Here is a 17,848-nt window from a genome sequence, read left to right on the forward strand (position 1 = left end):
TATGGTGCACCACCACCACCACCTGCTTACAGTGGCCTAGCCTTGACCGGGCAGTTGCAGTTCTGAAACCCTCCGTCGTTGAATAAGGCTGCTGCATTCTGCGTGTTCCTCCTGCCAAGGGCTTCCTTTCTCACGTACTTCACTTTATCAGGAAGATCTGCCCTGGCCACTCAGTGTAAACGAAGACACCTGGACCCCAGGCACCTACATCCACCTTCCCTTATTCTATGCTTCTCCATATTCCTTGCGTCTTTTTCTTTATTAACTGTCCCGTTCATGTATGACTCATTGGGGCACATTATGTTTTTATCCACTGAAATTCCCCCAGGGTCTTAACAAAAAAAAACTTTCAGGCATGTGTTAGTTACTAAAAAAGAAAAATCCTTTGAATTAATGGGTACATTTTGTCTTTGTATCTCTAGTCTCTGACATACAATAGGCAGTGCACTGTGTGTGTGTGTGTGTGTGTGTGTGTGTGTGTGTGCACGCACGTGTGCATACGCACGCATGCACACACACTGATACTGGGGCTTGAACTTGGGACCTCCCACTCACACTTGGCTTTTTCACTTACAGTTGGTGCTCTACCACTTGAGCCACAGCTCTACTTCCAGTTTTTTTTTGCTTGTTAGTTAGAGATGAGTATTGGATTTGCCTGCTTGGGCTGGTTTCAAACCAGGATCTGTGAATCTCGGACTCCTGGGAAGCTAGGATTACAGATGTGAGCCACCGGTATCCAGGAGCAGCACTATTCTATAGAGCAGACTGATATAGTAAAGAATACAGAATTCTTAGCCCAGTATGAGAGCTGTCAGAGCCGTGGATCTGCTCTCTGACATCCTTGTCACCTTCGTCTGCCATCTTCCCTTCTCATCTTAAGGATATAGCCACACTAAAGCCTTCTCTCTCTCTAGTCAGGATAGGTGTCAGGGCCTGCCTATCCTCACCTTTGCCCCTCCTCTTCCCTCTCATCCATAGCCCTGCCCACCCATGCCGGCTGCCCTCAAGTCAAAATTGCTCCTACTGATCAATTACAGGCTCTCCTTACTGCAGATTCCTTTGCATGTCTCTGTTTGTTGATAGGTTTCCATGATGTATCCAAAACTCTGAGCCACGCTGTGGTTCTGTAGCTCCTTCTACCTGTAATTCCAGCCAGCCTTCCTATCTCGCGCTCCTCTGGCTGGCAGGTTTGAAGCCTGGCAGTGGTTTGCTCATTCATCTTCATGTGGTGTCACCTCACAGCAGAGAGACCCATGGCTTCCGTTTGTGTCCTGTGCTCCAGGCACCAGGCCAGAGGCTTTGCTCCCCTTCTCATATCTCCACAAGAACCTTTCCAAGATTGCTATCACTCCATGACATTTGAGAGATGAGGCGATAGAGCTTCCGGGAAGGGAAACAGCTCGGGCAATCTTCAAGCCCGTCTGCCTGTCAACAGCACCCGCATCCCCAGGTCCTTCCCAAGGCATCGCAGTTAAAGTGACCTGGTATTGATGCAACTCGTGCAGAAAATACCCGAGTTTAAAAATAAAATCACACGGTTTCTGGGGCTGGGAAGGTGGCTCAGTGGTAGAGCGCTTGCCTTGCATGCCTGAGGCCCTGGGTTCGATTCCTCAGCACCACATAAGCAAAAAGAAAAGAGCCAAAAGTGGCGCTGTGGCTCAAGTGGTAGAGCGCTAGCCTTGAGCTGAAGAGCTGAGGGACAGTGCCCAGGCCCAGAGTTCAGGCCCCACGACCGGACCCCCCCCCAAAAAGACACAAATTAAAAAAATCATACGGTTTCTATTCTTCCCTATTTTGATGTTTCTGAATGGAATAAGACTTACAAACTTTTGTTGAGAACTATTTATTTACTCCCCCTCCTCTCTCCTTTCTTCCTCCCCTCTCCCTTCCTCCCTCTTTCCCCTGCTTCTCTTCCTCTTTTTCTTTTCCTTTTCCCTGTCTCTGTCTCTGACCTTGTCTATCTGTCTGTCTGTCTCTCTCTCTCTCCTCTCTCTCTCTCTCTCTCTCTCTCTCTCTCTCTCTCTCTCTCACTCACACACACACACACACACACACACACACACACACACAAATTTATGACTGGTTGACCCTGTAACTTTTAAAAAGCTAAATATCAGATTTGGGCATTTAGCCCATGTACACTTAGGATTCAGTTTAAGGGGCAAGTGCTTCTTTGTGACATAAATGCATTATGTGTGTGTGTTTGTGTGTGTGTGTGTGTATTGTTGTTGTTGTTGTTGATGATGATGATGATGATGATGATGATTTTCTTAAATAGACCTCCTTTTTAGAGTGTCTTAAAACCCCAGATTTACTTCACAGTTTTGTACATCATCATGGCCTGATTGATGCTTCATTTTGGTCCCCAGTGTAGAAAAAAGAAAGAAAGAAACCAGTTCTGTAGCATCATTTCAGGGAAATATAATAGTAAAAGCACTGTCTATTCCCTGGTGATTTCAAAGTGGGTTGGATAGCTATTCAAAGTAGCTGGAAGTCTTAAATAGCACTTTATTTTAAGCATCAGAACATTGCTTCTGCATTTACAAATTCACTTATAACTTCCAGATGTTCTTCGTTTCTTTTATAATTAATGAGAGTACATTTGCTAAAAATAAATTTCTATTTGCTTGCAAAGAAAATCTCACATCCAGATCTGTGCCACTTGAGAAATACATTTGTGAATAAACACTTTTTTAAGAAAGACATTTGCTTGTAATTTTATAAGAGCAAGAAGAGTGTCAATAGCATAGTTTACAAGAGTGGGACAGTAAAATGACAATTTCCACGCCAAAATCTGAATGTCAGTGCTGTTTCCGCACACACGCGCGTGCACACACTCAGACACATGCACACACACTTGCACACACAGCTAGAATATTAGCCTTTGGGGAGGGTGTTAGGTTTTTAAAAAGAGGTGGCCGAGTAAGAACAGCACCAGCACGCACGTGGTATTCAGGTAAGGGGTAGGTTTATTCAGTAGACCTGCTGGGACCAGGCAAGGTTGGCACTCCACGTGGCTGGGAAAGAGAGAGGAAAGAGCTAGAGCACAGAGAGAGCAGAGAGAGCTAGAAAAGAAGAGCAAGAGAGCTAGAAGAGCAAGAGAGCTAGAAACGAACAGAGAGAGAAAAGAGAGAGTCTGGGCCTGGGCTAGGCCTTATGTAGGGTATGGGCGGGGAAAGGTGTGGCCACATCAAATTCAGATGTGACCTCAGCGGATGCAGATGTGACCTCTTCCAGGTGTCCCAGTTGCCTAGGTAACGCAGGTACTGGGTGGAGACTTTGCTGCGAGGAGGGTGGAGTCTGCTAGCCATCCAGGAGCGGACCTTACATTCCAGCCTTTTAATAATCATGAAATAGGGCGCGGATTCTCTCTGGCTACTTCCTGCTGACAAGGGGCGTCGACAATAGGGGTAAAAGGCTGGAATTTGGTCCCCTCCCAGAGAAGGCAGTGAGCAGCAGCTGTCCCTTGGTGGTGTGGGTTCTTAGGTGAAGTCTGGAGAAGTCTCATGAGCATTGAGGGGCAGAGTAGAGAAGTGGTGTGGACGTGGATGTGAAGGCAGCAATGGTATCGATGCGCTGATTCCGCCGCAGACAGACTGGTTCGCAAAAGGCCGTCAGAACTGCGGGTATTCCTCAGAGCAAAAAGGGAAGAACAAAAAAAGAAAAAAGAGGAAAAAAACAGAAATCCCAGCTTTCCTGACTATAAGCCTTTATCCGAGTCACGGCACCATTTATGTTAGGTTTTTAAAAAGAGGTGGCCGAGTAAGAACAGCACCAGCACGCACGTGGTATTCAGGTAAGGGGTAGGTTTATTCAGTAGACCTGCTGGGACCAGGCAAGGTTGGCACTCCACGTGGCTGGGAAAGAGAGAGGAAAGAGCTAGAGCACAGAGAGAGCAGAGAGAGCTAGAAAAGAAGAGCAAGAGAGCTAGAAGAGCAAGAGAGCTAGAAACGAACAGAGAGAGAAAAGAGAGAGTCTGGGCCTGGGCTAGGCCTTATGTAGGGTATGGGCGGGGAAAGGTGTGGCCACATCAAATTCAGATGTGACCTCAGCGGATGCAGATGTGACCTCTTCCAGGTGTCCCAGTTGCCTAGGTAACGCAGGTACTGGGTGGAGACTTTGCTGCGAGGAGGGTGGAGTCTGCTAGCCATCCAGGAGCGGACCTTACATTCCAGCCTTTTAATAATCATGAAATAGGGCGCGGATTCTCTCTGGCTACTTCCTGCTGACAAGGGGCGTCGACAATAGGGGTAAAAGGCTGGAATTTGGTCCCCTCCCAGAGAAGGCAGTGAGCAGCAGCTGTCCCTTGGTGGTGTGGGTTCTTAGGTGAAGTCTGGAGAAGTCTCATGAGCATTGAGGGGCTGGAAAAAAAAATACTAAACAGCAAATAAATGGCAAGAGGAAGGACTTGGGGCTGAAAATGTTGGTAGAAATGTCCCTAGATACTTCTGACATCTGGCGACTAGGTAGAGAAGTCAGGGGACAAAGGCAAGAATATAAATTCCTGTTCAGTTAATAGCTACACAGGTATAGACATTGGCTGGGTAGGCTTCTTACTTCCACTGACCTCCCGGCTCTGGTTAATTTTGAAAGGGCAGGCACAAAGTAACTGATGTGACATTATCTCCTCTTACTCTTCTCCATGTTCCCTTGTTCCCCAGACTGGCTGAGTCTAGGTGCTCATTGCTGGGATGGCTTGTCCCAGTTGGTATTCAAGATTTGAACTCAAGGCCTAGGTACTGTCCCTGAGCACTTCTGCTCAAGGCTAGCACTGAACCACTTTGAGTTATAGTACCACTATTATTTAAGGAGGTTTGAACTCAAGTTCTGACGGCCTTTTGCGAACCAGTCTGTCTGCGGCGGAATCAGCGCATCGATACCATTGCTGCCTTCACATCCACGTCCACACCACTTCTCTACTCTGCCCCTCAATGCTCATGAGACTTCTCCAGACTTCACCTAAGAACCCACACCACCAAGGGACAGCTGCTGCTCACTGCCTTCTCTGGGAGGGGACCAAATTCCAGCCTTTTACCCCTATTGTCGACGCCCCTTGTCAGCAGGAAGTAGCCAGAGAGAATCCGCGCCCTATTTCATGATTATTAAAAGGCTGGAATGTAAGGTCCGCTCCTGGATGGCTAGCAGACTCCACCCTCCTCGCAGCAAAGTCTCCACCCAGTACCTGCGTTACCTAGGCAACTGGGACACCTGGAAGAGGTCACATCTGCATCCGCTGAGGTCACATCTGAATTTGATGTGGCCACACCTTTCCCCGCCCATACCCTACATAAGGCCTAGCCCAGGCCCAGACTCTCTCTTTTCTCTCTCTGTTCGTTTCTAGCTCTCTTGCTCTTCTAGCTCTCTTGCTCTTCTTTTCTAGCTCTCTCTGCTCTCTCTGTGCTCTAGCTCTTTCCTCTCTCTTTCCCAGCCACGTGGAGTGCCAACCTTGCCTGGTCCCAGCAGGTCTACTGAATAAACCTACCCCTTACCTGAATACCACGTGCGTGCTGGTGCTGTTCTTACTCGGCCACCTCTTTTTAAAAACCTAACAGAGGGCTCTCCCTTTGTCAAATGTAGGTGCCACTAGTGAGCAAAAACAAATGTAGCTGAGTATTTAGTATTCAGAGTAGAATGAAGAGTAGGGGGGGTGGAAATACGTGACAGTTGCGTATTTGTAGGATATAATAAATTATGTGTCACTGACTTGCCAGCTCCTGGTTTTTTACTCAAAAAAGAAAGAAAGAAAGAAGGAAAAGAAAAAAAAAGAAAAAGACCTTCACTCTCTCTGTGTAATTTTGGCTCATTCCCAGAATGTATGTTCCTTACTTCTAGCTGAGATGCCAACCCCCCGCCCCGCCCCCCCACATACCCGTGCTGTTTGAATTTGCACAACATTGCTTTCATACACACACCTCCTCCCAGCTTCTCCAAAAATAGAGAAAATAGCCACAGGAAATCTGGGAATGTGCAGGTAGACCCCTTCTTAATTGATCTATGGGGGGGGGGGTGTCCTCCAGGCGGCCTCTGTCCACCCCTGCCTTGCAGGACTGTTTACCTAAGGGGCACAGAAGCCTGCAGGGAAAAGACACCAGGCTGCTGGCCCCAGCCCTAGCAACAGAGGCAGCCCGGGTTTTGTTGTTGTTTACAGTCTAAGGAGCTATGCTCCTTTAAGGGAACACAAACTCCTCTCCCTCCTTCCTGGGCCCAGTCAGTAATCAAAGGGACAGACAGCTGCCTGAAGCTCTCAGGAACAGCCCAAGAAATCCTCTCTCTCTCTCTCTCTCTCTCTCTCTCTCTCTCTCTCTCTCTCTCTCTCTCTCTCTCTCTTTCTCTCTCTCTCTCTCAGTTAAAGGCACGCAGATGGACAGTGGCCTTTCGCAGCAGAGCGGCCAGCTAGTATCCGTGTCCCCAGGGCATGGAGCCGGGGTTGTGACTGAGCCAGGGGCAGAGGCGGCCGTGGCCGGGAAGGTTTCCTCCTGCAGAAGGCGCGGAGGCGCTGCCGTCCTGCTGGGGCTGTGGTGAACGTTTTGCTGTTGGGGGAACCTTGTGTCTCTTCCTGCAGAGCGCCAGCATGAAGATCCAGGAGCATCCCAGCATCCCCGACTCGAAGCAGCCTAGGACAGCCGCGGACGCAGACGGCCCCCCGCAGGAGAGCTTTGTCTCCGAGGTTCCCCCGCTGGACCTGCCCGCGCTGTGTGACCAGAAGAGCTGGGAAGGTAGGCGATCGCCGCCGCCACCATGGAGTGGGGTGGGGGAGAAGGCAGATGGAAGGAAGCACAGATGGAGCGTGGAATTGTGTGTGCCCGTGGGGCTGCGAGTGAGAGCTATGCATGCAGAAGTAACTGCTTTCGGGGGGGGACCCCCCCCCCATCCCTCCACTTGGCACAGGAATACAGGAATGTGTCACTTTAAATGCTGCTGGGAGTGAGGGGTAGTTGGGGACAGGAAAAAAACGTGTGTGTCCTGTGTTACCTCACAGCCTTTTTGTGTTCTGTGACTCACCTGGAGCTCAGCATAGGACAGGGGGCAAGGGGCAGAGAGGCTCTTCCTCTTTGCCCTGGACCTCCTCCTCTGCCCAAGGCTCTTCAAAGCCTGCCACCCACCACCGTCATTCAACCTTCTGATTTTGTTTCGCTTCTCCCCCCCCCAGAAAGAGGTTTGGGGTCGGCTTTGTCTGTGGGATTCTTTCTATGGAACCCGTTTGCATTTAGAACTCAAGGTAACAAACTTGAGGGGTCTGCTTAGCAAATATTGAAATCAAGGCTTTCTACCCAAAACCTGTCACTCAAGGCTGGGCATTGGTTTGTTGTTGTTTTCCCTGGAGACTTTTTTGAGGAAGAAGAGGGTGCCTGGGCCCCGTGGTCTCAGGGGAATAGGGCAAGAGTTTGATCAATACTTGCTCTCTTTCATTACCTCACCTCTGTGTGGGGCACCAAGACTCTGAACCTGTGCGGGCGAATAAAACAATAAACCCAGGGGGTGCCAACCACAGAGAAGCTGGATTTCTGATTTTAGTATAGTAGGGCGACTTTGCACAATGACTTAGCAGAGTACCACAACTCTGAAAATCTCAGTTGTTTTCACTGTCTTCCTTCCCTCCCTTCTCCTCCTTTTTTTCTTTTCTATTTTAACGGGAGTTGTACTCTTCTTTATACTAACTTAGATGAAGGATCCAAAGGTGTCTGCAAAGTCCTTCAGATGAAGAAGTAACCCTGTTAAACTCTTGGGCATACAGATCCTTAGTGAGAATGGACTGGTTTTATTCCAGCTCTTTCTCCTCTAAGGAACCTGTTCTGGTTCTTTACATATAATTAAACAGTGGTTCTGAGATTTGTTTTTATCAGATTAATCCAGCTCATAGTGCATGTATTGAAGTAGGGGGAAACATGTTTGTCTTGCTTTTTTGTTTTGTTTATATATATACATTTATTGTCTTTAAAACATGTAAAAGGGGTCTCAACTCAACATACCTTGCTTTGTTTTTTGTTAATTTAACATATATTATTGGGAATTGCTTGGTTCTTGATATATTTCTGGGAATGGCTTGGTTCTTTTTTCATCTTTGCATACTTTAAAATAATCATATGTGTTTTTAATCCATATCTTAAAAGTATCCTGCTTGGTAAGGGGCCAAAAAGAAAGTGTTTCATGTAATCACTGCTGCTCAGATGAAAGTTAAGAAGGAAAAATAATAATTAAAAAAAGAACAGTAATGAAAATTAATGCTGTATTTGAGTTTTAGTATAGGGTCTGCAAGTCTGCAAGAAAGCTTGAGATAAAAATTAGGATTTGGAGTCTGAAATCAAATCAAGCACATTTGCCTCCTGCCCCCCCCCCTCCTGACATAGACTGTTTGATCATTGTTATGTCACTTAATTATAAATTTACAGTTTTTCCCAGCACACTCACAGAAGCAAATAGAAAGCTGAAAATTCTCTCCAGCATGGCTAAAAGCCAATTTTTAGTTTTCTAAACACTGTTTTATAACTTTCTCTCCCAGATAAATAATAATAAGGTAAAGAAGCTGGCCTGTTATTTTGGAAATCCAAATAGAATGTTTTCAGAAACATTATTAGTGGCAAAATATGTTCCATTCTAAATAGACTTTGCGAATGTAAATTTTGTTATCCATATAATTTATGAATGGCTTTCTCTGACTTTTTTATTGTCAGTTAACTGAATTTGTTGTTAAACTTGTCTATCTTAAAAATCTACATGGATTTCAAGGCCATCTTAACCATTTGCTTTCTTTTTTAACCTTTCAAATGGCAATATGGCAGCAGTATATCTGTAGGTATGTTCTACATAAAAGGAATTTCTGAAAATGAAAGCAGTGTTTGGTCACTAAAAGATTGTTCCTTTTACAGCTTAGTAACAAACAAAATGATGGCTCTCCAATAAGAAATAAATGTGGCCCTAATTTAAGCTGTGCATGTGAAGCCAGGGCAACAAAACATATAAATGAAGGTAATAATTACCCAAACCTTATAAACCAATGACCTGCTGGAAGCCACTGTTTGAGGAAGCCCTCTGTTCCCTGTCCCCTGCTCTTCCCTATCCCCATATCATGGCTCAGACTTGCAGTGATGTGGAATCACAGATTATCTATCAACTGAGTTAGACTGTGGTGAGCTGCCTGGGGGTGAGATCCCAGAGGATGGAAACCATGCTGTCTGCCTTTTGGGGTCAATGTCAAGAAAACGTGTGTGTGTGTGTGTGTGTTGTGTGCATGCATATGCATCTAATACATGATATATTTAACATATAAATCATATACTGAATGTATGCTTTCTGTAATAGTTCATAATCTATAACTATATTTTAGGGTGCATCTACAGGACATGACTGTCATTGTTATTCCTAGGATTTTCACTTTGCAAAGCTAAATGAATATACAAATCACATGTGCAACTCTGTGGTGGGAAGTTCTGTGTAGTTGCAGAATGAGAATAGCCTCAAGAAGCCTTTTTTTTTTTTTTGCCAGTCCTGGGGCTTGAACTCAGGACATAGACACTGTTCCTGAGCTTTTGCTCAATGCTAACATTCTACCACTTGAGCCACAGCACCACTTCTGGATTTTTCTGTTTATGTGGTACTGAGGAATCGAACCCAGGGCTTCATGCATGCTAGGCAAGCATTCTGTCACTAAGCCACATTCCCAGCCCAATGAAGAAGCCAATTTGTATTGATTTGGGGGAGGTGTTGTTTTGAAAGTACTGGAGTTAATAAACCTTCACCTCTTCTTTCTTTGTGAAATTAAGTTTTAAATGCTATTTATTATCGATTCATTTATTTATTTATCTAAGAGGAGGTCTTGCCTTGTAGCCCAGTCTGACCTCAAACTCTTGATATTCCTGCTTCAGTCTCCCAGGTACTGGGATTATAAATATACATCACCATGCCCAGCTAAAAGTCATAAAAATACTTAACATCTCAGTCATCATTGGCTGTATCTAGATAATTACTTTGGAAAAGAAATTCTTCTAACAAACCATAAGAAGAAAAGGATTGCACAAGTTCCTTCGGTTGAACTCTTCTATCAAATATGAGCCTCATGGAGGTAAAATGAAGATTTAGAGTCTCCTGTCTTCTAGCTGAATGAAACTCCAGAGTAATGAGGTTTAGGCATCCAGGCAGCGGTAGATCAAAGTGGTTCAGAGCCAGACTCCTGGATTCCAGTGCTTGCCTTGCCACTTCACCAGTTTTCTGCACCTTTAAGGAAGTATAACAAGAACAGGTAGATCATGGTACTAGCTTGCTTGCTAAGGAATAGTTGTGGGAATTCAATGTTAAAATGTGCCAACTGTTGCACACAGTGTGGCTGCATGGTAAGCACTTCTATGATTGTCATTGCATTCCACAAATACCTAGAGTTTGAGGAAAAATCAGCTTCTCTTGAACTTGAGCCCATTGTATGTAATGACCATGGATGGTCCAAACACCGAAGATGACTCAGTAACGGCCCAGCCCTCCATGGCTATTCCTAGGGTATACCACCCACACTACCCTCCTGACTCTGACGGTGTGTTAGACTCAGGGCTGAGAATGCTGGGACTGGGTCAGGCCTTCTTCATATCTTTGTCCTAAATATACAAGGGCTAGAAGACAGGTAAGGTAGTGAATTAGTAACGAATTAAGCAACTACCTCAAAATGTGCACATTCATGGATCAAGGTCAGCTCTGGTGGGGATGTTCTCTCATTGGTTAAAGTCCTCAGCCCTGTTCACTTACACACACTTGCCAGTGATTTCAGTCAAGCTCTCCAGAATCTGCTACTAAATTTGCAGATTGGGCAAAGCCAATAGATGAAGCAAGGATTATATTTAGGTCTGATAAAGCTGGCTACTAGAGTTCATTCTAAATCTGGTAACTTTCCAAGACTGTTTGAACAACTTAAATAGCACTACTGTTGTTCTAAGGTTCAACTTTGGAACACTAGAAAATAAAAATAAATAAATAAATAAAATTATAGGAGATCCTACAAGGGCTGGGATGTAGCTCAGTGGCAAAATGTCCTGGGTTCAATCCCAAGTACCAAAAAAGAAAAGACAAAAAAAATTCCTCTAAGAAAGGAGTCAGACCTCAACAGTCTCTGGGAAGGGAGATGGACAGGCATCTTGCCAGGCAGTTATGGGTGCAAATAACATAGCAGAAGTGCAACATGGAAAACCTCAGCTCCCTTAATTCCATGCAGAGTTCTTAGAAATAAGTCAGCTCAATCACAGTCTTCTTTTCTATGGTACATGGATCCAGCATTTCCTCTAAGCACCGTGGCCATATCTCAATGACTACACTGCCATTACTGAGAGATGTGGTTCCTCTTGCTACAGTGCGTTTCCTTTGTTTCCATGGGTACTAAAGTGTCTGTATAAGAACTCCCCCAGGACCTATTTTTCTATCACTTAGATAGCAGGAATATAGCTTTTATCTGTGTTATTTCTGACCTGCTGTGATGTCAGCTGACCTGCCTGGATGGATTAATTTTTAATCGAGAAATATGTCATAATTATGTTCGTAGTTCATCATGACAAGGCATGCCACTACCAAGGAATTCTAGTCTAGAGGTGACAAAAAGCAAAACCACTGACCCAAGGAACTCTGGTCTCAATAGGAAAGTACACTTAAATGGAACTTCAGCAGGGCAATCCATTTGAAAACTCAGATATTTTTTGTTTTCGCTTTAAGTAATTTTCTTGTAATATCTTTGTTTTATTGCCCTAGAGTTACTGATTAAGATGTCAAACAATTGGACATTATTTACCACGTTGCCCTATGCAAATCTTACTCAATTTTTTAGGTGTGAATCAACTATTCATACATAAGCTAACCTTATATTCTTAGATCATTTCAAACTAAAATGTAGAGGTAATGGTTCTTTAGTTATATTGAATGATGTTCTGTCTCTTTGTAACTTTGTTAAATAGGATTTTTAAATTATAAGAGAATAACAGGAAAGGGGGGGAAGGAGAGAAATCGTTAAGTATTTCATATTACAGAAGTGGGAACTATTTCACTCCTGTTTGTCCTGATGACTAATAATGAAATATTCTTCATTGTCTCCAAAGTTGCAACTCATAGTGGTTTTACATACCACATAAAATGAATATGAAAGTGAATTCTTGCTGGGAGTCTCATGTCTGTAATCCAAGCTACTTTGGAAGCAGAGATCTGACAAATCTATGAGACTTTTATTTTCAATTAAGAACAAAAAGCTAGGAGTGGAGCTGTGGCTCAAGTGGTAGAGCAGCACCAGCCTTGAGCTGTGAAGTCAGGCAAGAGCACAGGACCTTGAGTTCAAATCCCAGTATCAGCACCAAAAAAAAAAAAAAAAAGGAGGAAGAGGAGAAGGAGGAGGAAGAAGAGGAAGAGGAAGAGGAGAAGCAGGAGAAGGAAGGAGGGGGAGGAGGAAAGAGGGGAAATAGGAGGAGGAAGAAGAAGAAAAGAAAATTAATTCTTTTGCCCAGCTCGATGATTTAATTAGGAAAATGTCACTTCTGGGGCTGGGATTTTTGCACCTAGGCACTGTATGCCTCTGGTGGTGACACTGGGAAAAGAGTGTATTAGTTCCTCGTGTCCTTGAGATGTTGGGTCCAAAAGGAAGCTACAGAATGGAGCTGTGTTAACAAACAAGAAAATTGATAGATGGCCACCAAGGTCCAATCATAACTGAATTCCGTGATTGGCATTTTATAATGAACTCAAAGTCACAGTTGATTGGTGACATCCCTCTCTTGGCCACATGCTTAAAAATGGTAAAGATTAATTATAACATTGTAAAGGAGATATTCTGCTAGATTCAGATACACCAAAGGGCTGAGGATTTAAGGTTCTCAGATCGTTTCTTTTCTTAATGAGTAGAAATGTCAAACTAGTCAGGACACCCTCATGCCAATATCAACATGAGACTTTGTTTTGCCAAAGCCCTCTGTCCCCATAAAATTTCTTGCCCTTCCCCCTAGTTGTTTTGCTGTAAGGTTATTACTGACTGCATGGCTGTTGGACCCAGCCGGAGCCTTCCTCTGTCTCCTCTTCTGTCCAGTCTGAGTTTTGTCCTTACAGAAAGAGACTGCCGTCTTAAGAAATGGAAGATGAAATCTGATCAGCTCAGCACTTCCATTTTTGGCAACTGTATTTTTACTTTTGTTCAGGGATTACTTTCCACTCACCCTCTCCTAACCTCTCAGTCCATTTCTCCCCCTTTTTATGTTGGCAAAGCTGAGCTGTTCAGATCTAAGCCCTGCCACTTAGCAGAAGATGGATGGCATTTGGTGCAAGCGCTGAGATGTCACATGATTCTCCTCTCCTCAACTTCCTGAGCCTCAACACACACGAATCATGTCTGGAACACACTTCCACTTTTCAAAGTATTGAAAAGTTATCTGTGTTCCCAGATAACTTGGGTTCTTTTACATACTGAACCTCCTTTCACATGAAGCAATTTTTTTTTAATGTGCCTCTCTTCTCTGTTTTGCTGTGGTTTCTTCACAGTTTTCATGAAAGACCCAGCAGTTGCAAAATGGAAGCACTGATCTGGAGGCAAGGGACCAAGTTTCAGAGCCAGCACTTGCTATGGATTAACTTTTGCTGTCATCTGCTAGGGGATCCCCTGGTTCTCAGACCCATCTACACTCCAGATCACCTGGAAAGCTTTTACGTGTGGGGTTGTGTGTCTCTGTGTCTGTCAGCCAGGCACAGCCGGACCTTCAGCTAAACATCCTGCTCACCTGGGTGGAGTAGAGCTGAGAATGGATGTTTCCCTGTGAGACTATAATGAGAGAAATCGTGGATTATGAATGAGGCTACTCCTAGCTCTAGATTTAAAAAAAAAAAAAAAAGCCAGATCTCTAGATAAAAAGAGAACCAGATCTTCCTAGATAAAAAGCCTGTGTAAGAAATAATAAACTCATTTAAGGTAAGTTCATACATTTTATAGTTTCATGGCTGAAGGAGCAGCTGACAGTTTCATGATTCAGAATATAAAAATCCCAGAATTTAAGAACAGTAGACAAATTTCAGCCTTATGTAACTGACTAACCCACAAGTACATTTGAAGCTTAGCTTTTTTTCAATGCAGAGTATTCTAAATAGAATACTGTACAACCCTGAGACTTACCTTTAAATTCTTTTCAGTGATTTTTTTAATAAGATGGAGGGACTTAGAAATAAATATCAAGGAGAGCCTGACAGTTAATTGAATGAACATTACCCTTCTCCCTCCCAAAATGACAGGTCGGGATTGTTGAAAATTCTCTTATCCAGCCTGGGCCTCTGGAGAGTGTTGTTTTTTGTTCCCCTCCTCTTTGGACTTACTATGTTCTCTCTCTAACTGTATTCTTAAGGTACTGCTGCAATTCCAAGTGCAAAACAATGAATCAGAACCAGGGCTAATCCCAATCACTAAGCAGAAGCACAGGAAACAGCTTAGTGAAGGACTGAAGTGAAAGTTGTGAACCCTCAATTGGCTCTCACAAAGCAAATGTGATGGCTAAGTCGTTTTAATGCCAGCCATGGTACCAAATGCCTCTCTTTTCTTTTCAGCAATAGCTTATGTGTAAAAGTTTTCATCACTGATCTGCTGGCCCTGCTCCTTCCAACCCATTCATCAGAGCATTCATAGCAATTTGTTTTTGTTTTTGTTTTGTCCATCGTGGGGCTTGAACTCTGGGCCTGGGTGCTGTCCCTCAGCTCTTCAGCTCTAGGCAAGCTCTCTACCACTTGAGCCACAGCGCCACTTCTGGTTTTTCTGGTGGCTAATTGGAGATAGGATTCTCACAGACTTTCCTGGCTTTGAGCCGTGATCCTCATATCTGGATAGCTGGGATTATAGGCGTGAGCCACCAGCGCCCAGCTCATAGCAAATTCTTTTTTGAGAGCAGGTAAGAATAGAGATAAAGTGTAGAGAATGTATACAATGTGATCATTTTAATCTGTCCCTGGTATCTAAAATGAAGATCCATTCAGTATACAACTTCTAAAAGCATTCCGGAACAGTAATTCCCAAACCGGTGTTGCCACTGATTGAGCTATGTTTTACTTATCAATTGATTTGTTGAATTAAAGCCCCTTTGTACTTAAAGATAATAATAAAGCCAGGCACCAGTGCCTCACACCTGTAATCCTAGCTACTCAAGAGGATGAGAGCTAAGGATCTTAAAGCCAGCAGCGGCAGGAAAGCCTGTGAGACTCTTTATCTATGATTATCCACCAAAAAGCTGGCAGTAGAGCTGTGTCTCAAGAGGGAGAGTGCCAGCTCAGGGACATCACCCAGGCCCTGAGTTGAAGCCCCAGGACCTACACACGCAAACACAAAAAGATAATAGTAATAACAATGTGAACAATGTTGATCTCTTTTTGCCATTTTTTTCCCAGAGCCTGTCCCTACCTTTTCCTCGTGGCAGCGGGAGAACGTGGACTCTGACGAAGCCCGCCTCTCCCCCCAGGCTGGACGCCTGATTCACCAACTTCTAGACGAGGACAGTGACCCCATGCTCTCCCCTCGCTTCTACGCCTATGGGCAGAGCAGGCAATACCTGGATGACACAGAAGTGCCTCCATCTCCCCCCAATTCCCATTCTTTCATGAGGTAGGTGGATATGGGCTGCTAGTAAGCAAGTGGGTCATGCCCACAAACTGAGGAGAAAGTAGAGATGGTGCTGATAGCTGGGGACTTTGTAAAAAAACAACATTTACCCAAATGTTTACAAACAAGACCACACCAAAGCTACCAGCACAACTATGTTTACTGCAGCATTATTTACCATAGCTAAGATATGGAACCAACCCAGATGCCCCTGAGTAGATGAATGGATCAAGAAAATGTGGTATATATACACAATGGAATTCTATGCCTCCATCAGAATGAATGACATTGCCCCATTTGTGAGGAAATGGAAAGGCTTGGAAAAAATTATATTAAGTGAAGTAAGCCAGGCCCAAAGAAACATAGGTCCCATGGTTTCCCCTATTTGCAATAACTAGTATATGTCTGAGACAAGCAGAAAAGGTCAGATAAGTTGATGTTAGGGAAATGAACCCTAAGATATGTATTCAAATGTTTTTTTTTCTTTCATGTGATTGTTTCTAAGACATTTATAAGATTATTTCTTTGTTGTTTTGTATGTCCCTTCCCCACAGTATAACCCCTACTTTCACTGTATTTGATGTCGGTATAATTTGTGGAGGGGAAGGAGAAAAACAAATCGTTTAAATAGGGATACAGGTGGACCCATTACAACAATGAGATGTACAAGTTGTTATGTCAAAAATGAACTTTACAACTTTGGGGTGGGGGAAGGGGGGGTAGAGAGGATTGGGGGGGGGGGGAGAATGGGAAGGGATGGGAAGGGGAAACAAAGGAGGAGGCTACAATGTTTGATAAGAAATATACTCATTATCTTGCCCATGTAATTGTAGCCCCTCTGTACAGTACTTTCACAATAAAAAAAAATGTCATTCAAAAAAAAAAACCCAACATTTAAATTGGAGTCTATGCAGGAACACCACTGAAATTTTCCGTCCTAGTAGGCTCTTTTTGTGGCTTTCCAGTTGAACCACAGCCCAACTGCAACACTGCGTTCAGATTCCCATTCCCATTGCTTTCCTGAGTTCCTTAGATCTTTTACATTAGGCCTGTCTTTGCTAATGGTAAATGTGAGTACAGAAAGGCTAGGGGCACTTTGCAGGTGGGACAGACAGAGCTCAAAGTCGCTCCTTTTTTGGGGGGAGGATGGGCGGGAGCCATGTTGATACTCTTCCCCTGGTCGCGCATCACATCCTGCATCCACTCCCCAAAGGGTCTCCCAGACACCAGGGGTTGTTTATGGGAGGAGCTGACCTAGGTTGTGCCCCTCACAGGCGAAGAAGCTCCTCCCTGGGGTCCTATGATGATGAGCAGGAAGACCTGACACCCGCCCAGCTCACCCGAAGGATTCAGAGCCTAAAAAAGAAGATCCGCAAGTTTGAGGACCGATTTGAAGAAGAGAGGAAATACAGAGTAAGTGTCCCCACTGAACCCCCTGTTCCTCCTGGCTCCTGGCATGCCAGCATGTCAGTGACTCAGAGAAGTGACCAGAGTTAAGGGACATTTTGAGGGAATCTCAAAACAAATGACAACCCAGATACTAATGTAATCCTAGCTTCTCAGGAGGCTGAGATCTAAGGATCAAGGTTCAAAGAAGCCAGCCCAGCTAGGAAGGTCCTTGAAACTCTTATTCTGAATTAACCAGCAAAAAGCTGGCAGTAGAGGTATGGCTCAAGTGGTATAGCAGCAGCCTTGAGTTCACACCTAAGTTCACACCCCGGTACTGGCACCTGCATGTTGTAAATGTGAGTAGGAATGGGAAAAAGCAGTGGATGAAATCTTTGTTTTGGCTCAAATTTAGTTCAAGATCATCTTCTAAACTTTCCTTAGTGCTGATCTCATTGTACTTTCAGCTCTATTCTAGCGCTTTCCACTAGGGGGGCTAGAAGTCATGTTTCATGGTTTCAGTATTTTCTGCTACATTAGCCAGACAGGCTTTTGTAGGTTTCCCACCAAAAAAAGAAAAAAAAAATGGCAAGAGCTGGGTACTGGTGGTTCATGCTTATAACACTAGCTACTCAGGAGACTGAGATCAGAAGGATCATGGTTCAAAGCCAGCCTTTGAACCATTTAAGTTGGTGAGACTCTTATCTCCAGTTAACCACCAGAAAAAAAAAAAAGTTGGCTTAAATGGTAGAGCACTAGACTTGAGCAAAAAAGTAGGGACAGCACCTAGGCCCTGAGTTCAAGCCCTGGGACCAGCACCAAACAAACAGATGGAAAGAGGATTATGTTCATCATAGATGTCCATCCCTACTCAGAAAGATC

At 44.3% G+C, this 17,848-nt stretch overlaps 1 protein-coding gene across 2 annotated transcripts in view; it reads left to right on the forward strand.

The window, feature by feature from the left end:
- LOC122127192 (protein FAM13A-like) overlaps positions 1–17,848 on the forward strand; it is an 85,106-nt gene that overhangs the window by 48,638 nt on the left and 18,620 nt on the right. For both annotated transcript variants that reach the window (XM_042701803.1, XM_042701802.1), the window contains 3 exons: positions 6,563–6,716; positions 15,370–15,583; positions 16,855–16,993. In XM_042701803.1, coding sequence (XP_042557737.1) covers positions 6,563–6,716; positions 15,370–15,583; positions 16,855–16,993 — 507 coding nt within the window. The remainder of the gene's footprint in view (positions 1–6,562; positions 6,717–15,369; positions 15,584–16,854; positions 16,994–17,848) is intronic.

Source organism: Dipodomys spectabilis, unplaced genomic scaffold (assembly GCF_019054845.1).
Source record: "Dipodomys spectabilis isolate Male_0828 unplaced genomic scaffold, ASM1905484v1 ptg000297l, whole genome shotgun sequence".
Classification (NCBI taxonomy): domain Eukaryota; kingdom Metazoa; phylum Chordata; class Mammalia; order Rodentia; family Heteromyidae; genus Dipodomys; species Dipodomys spectabilis.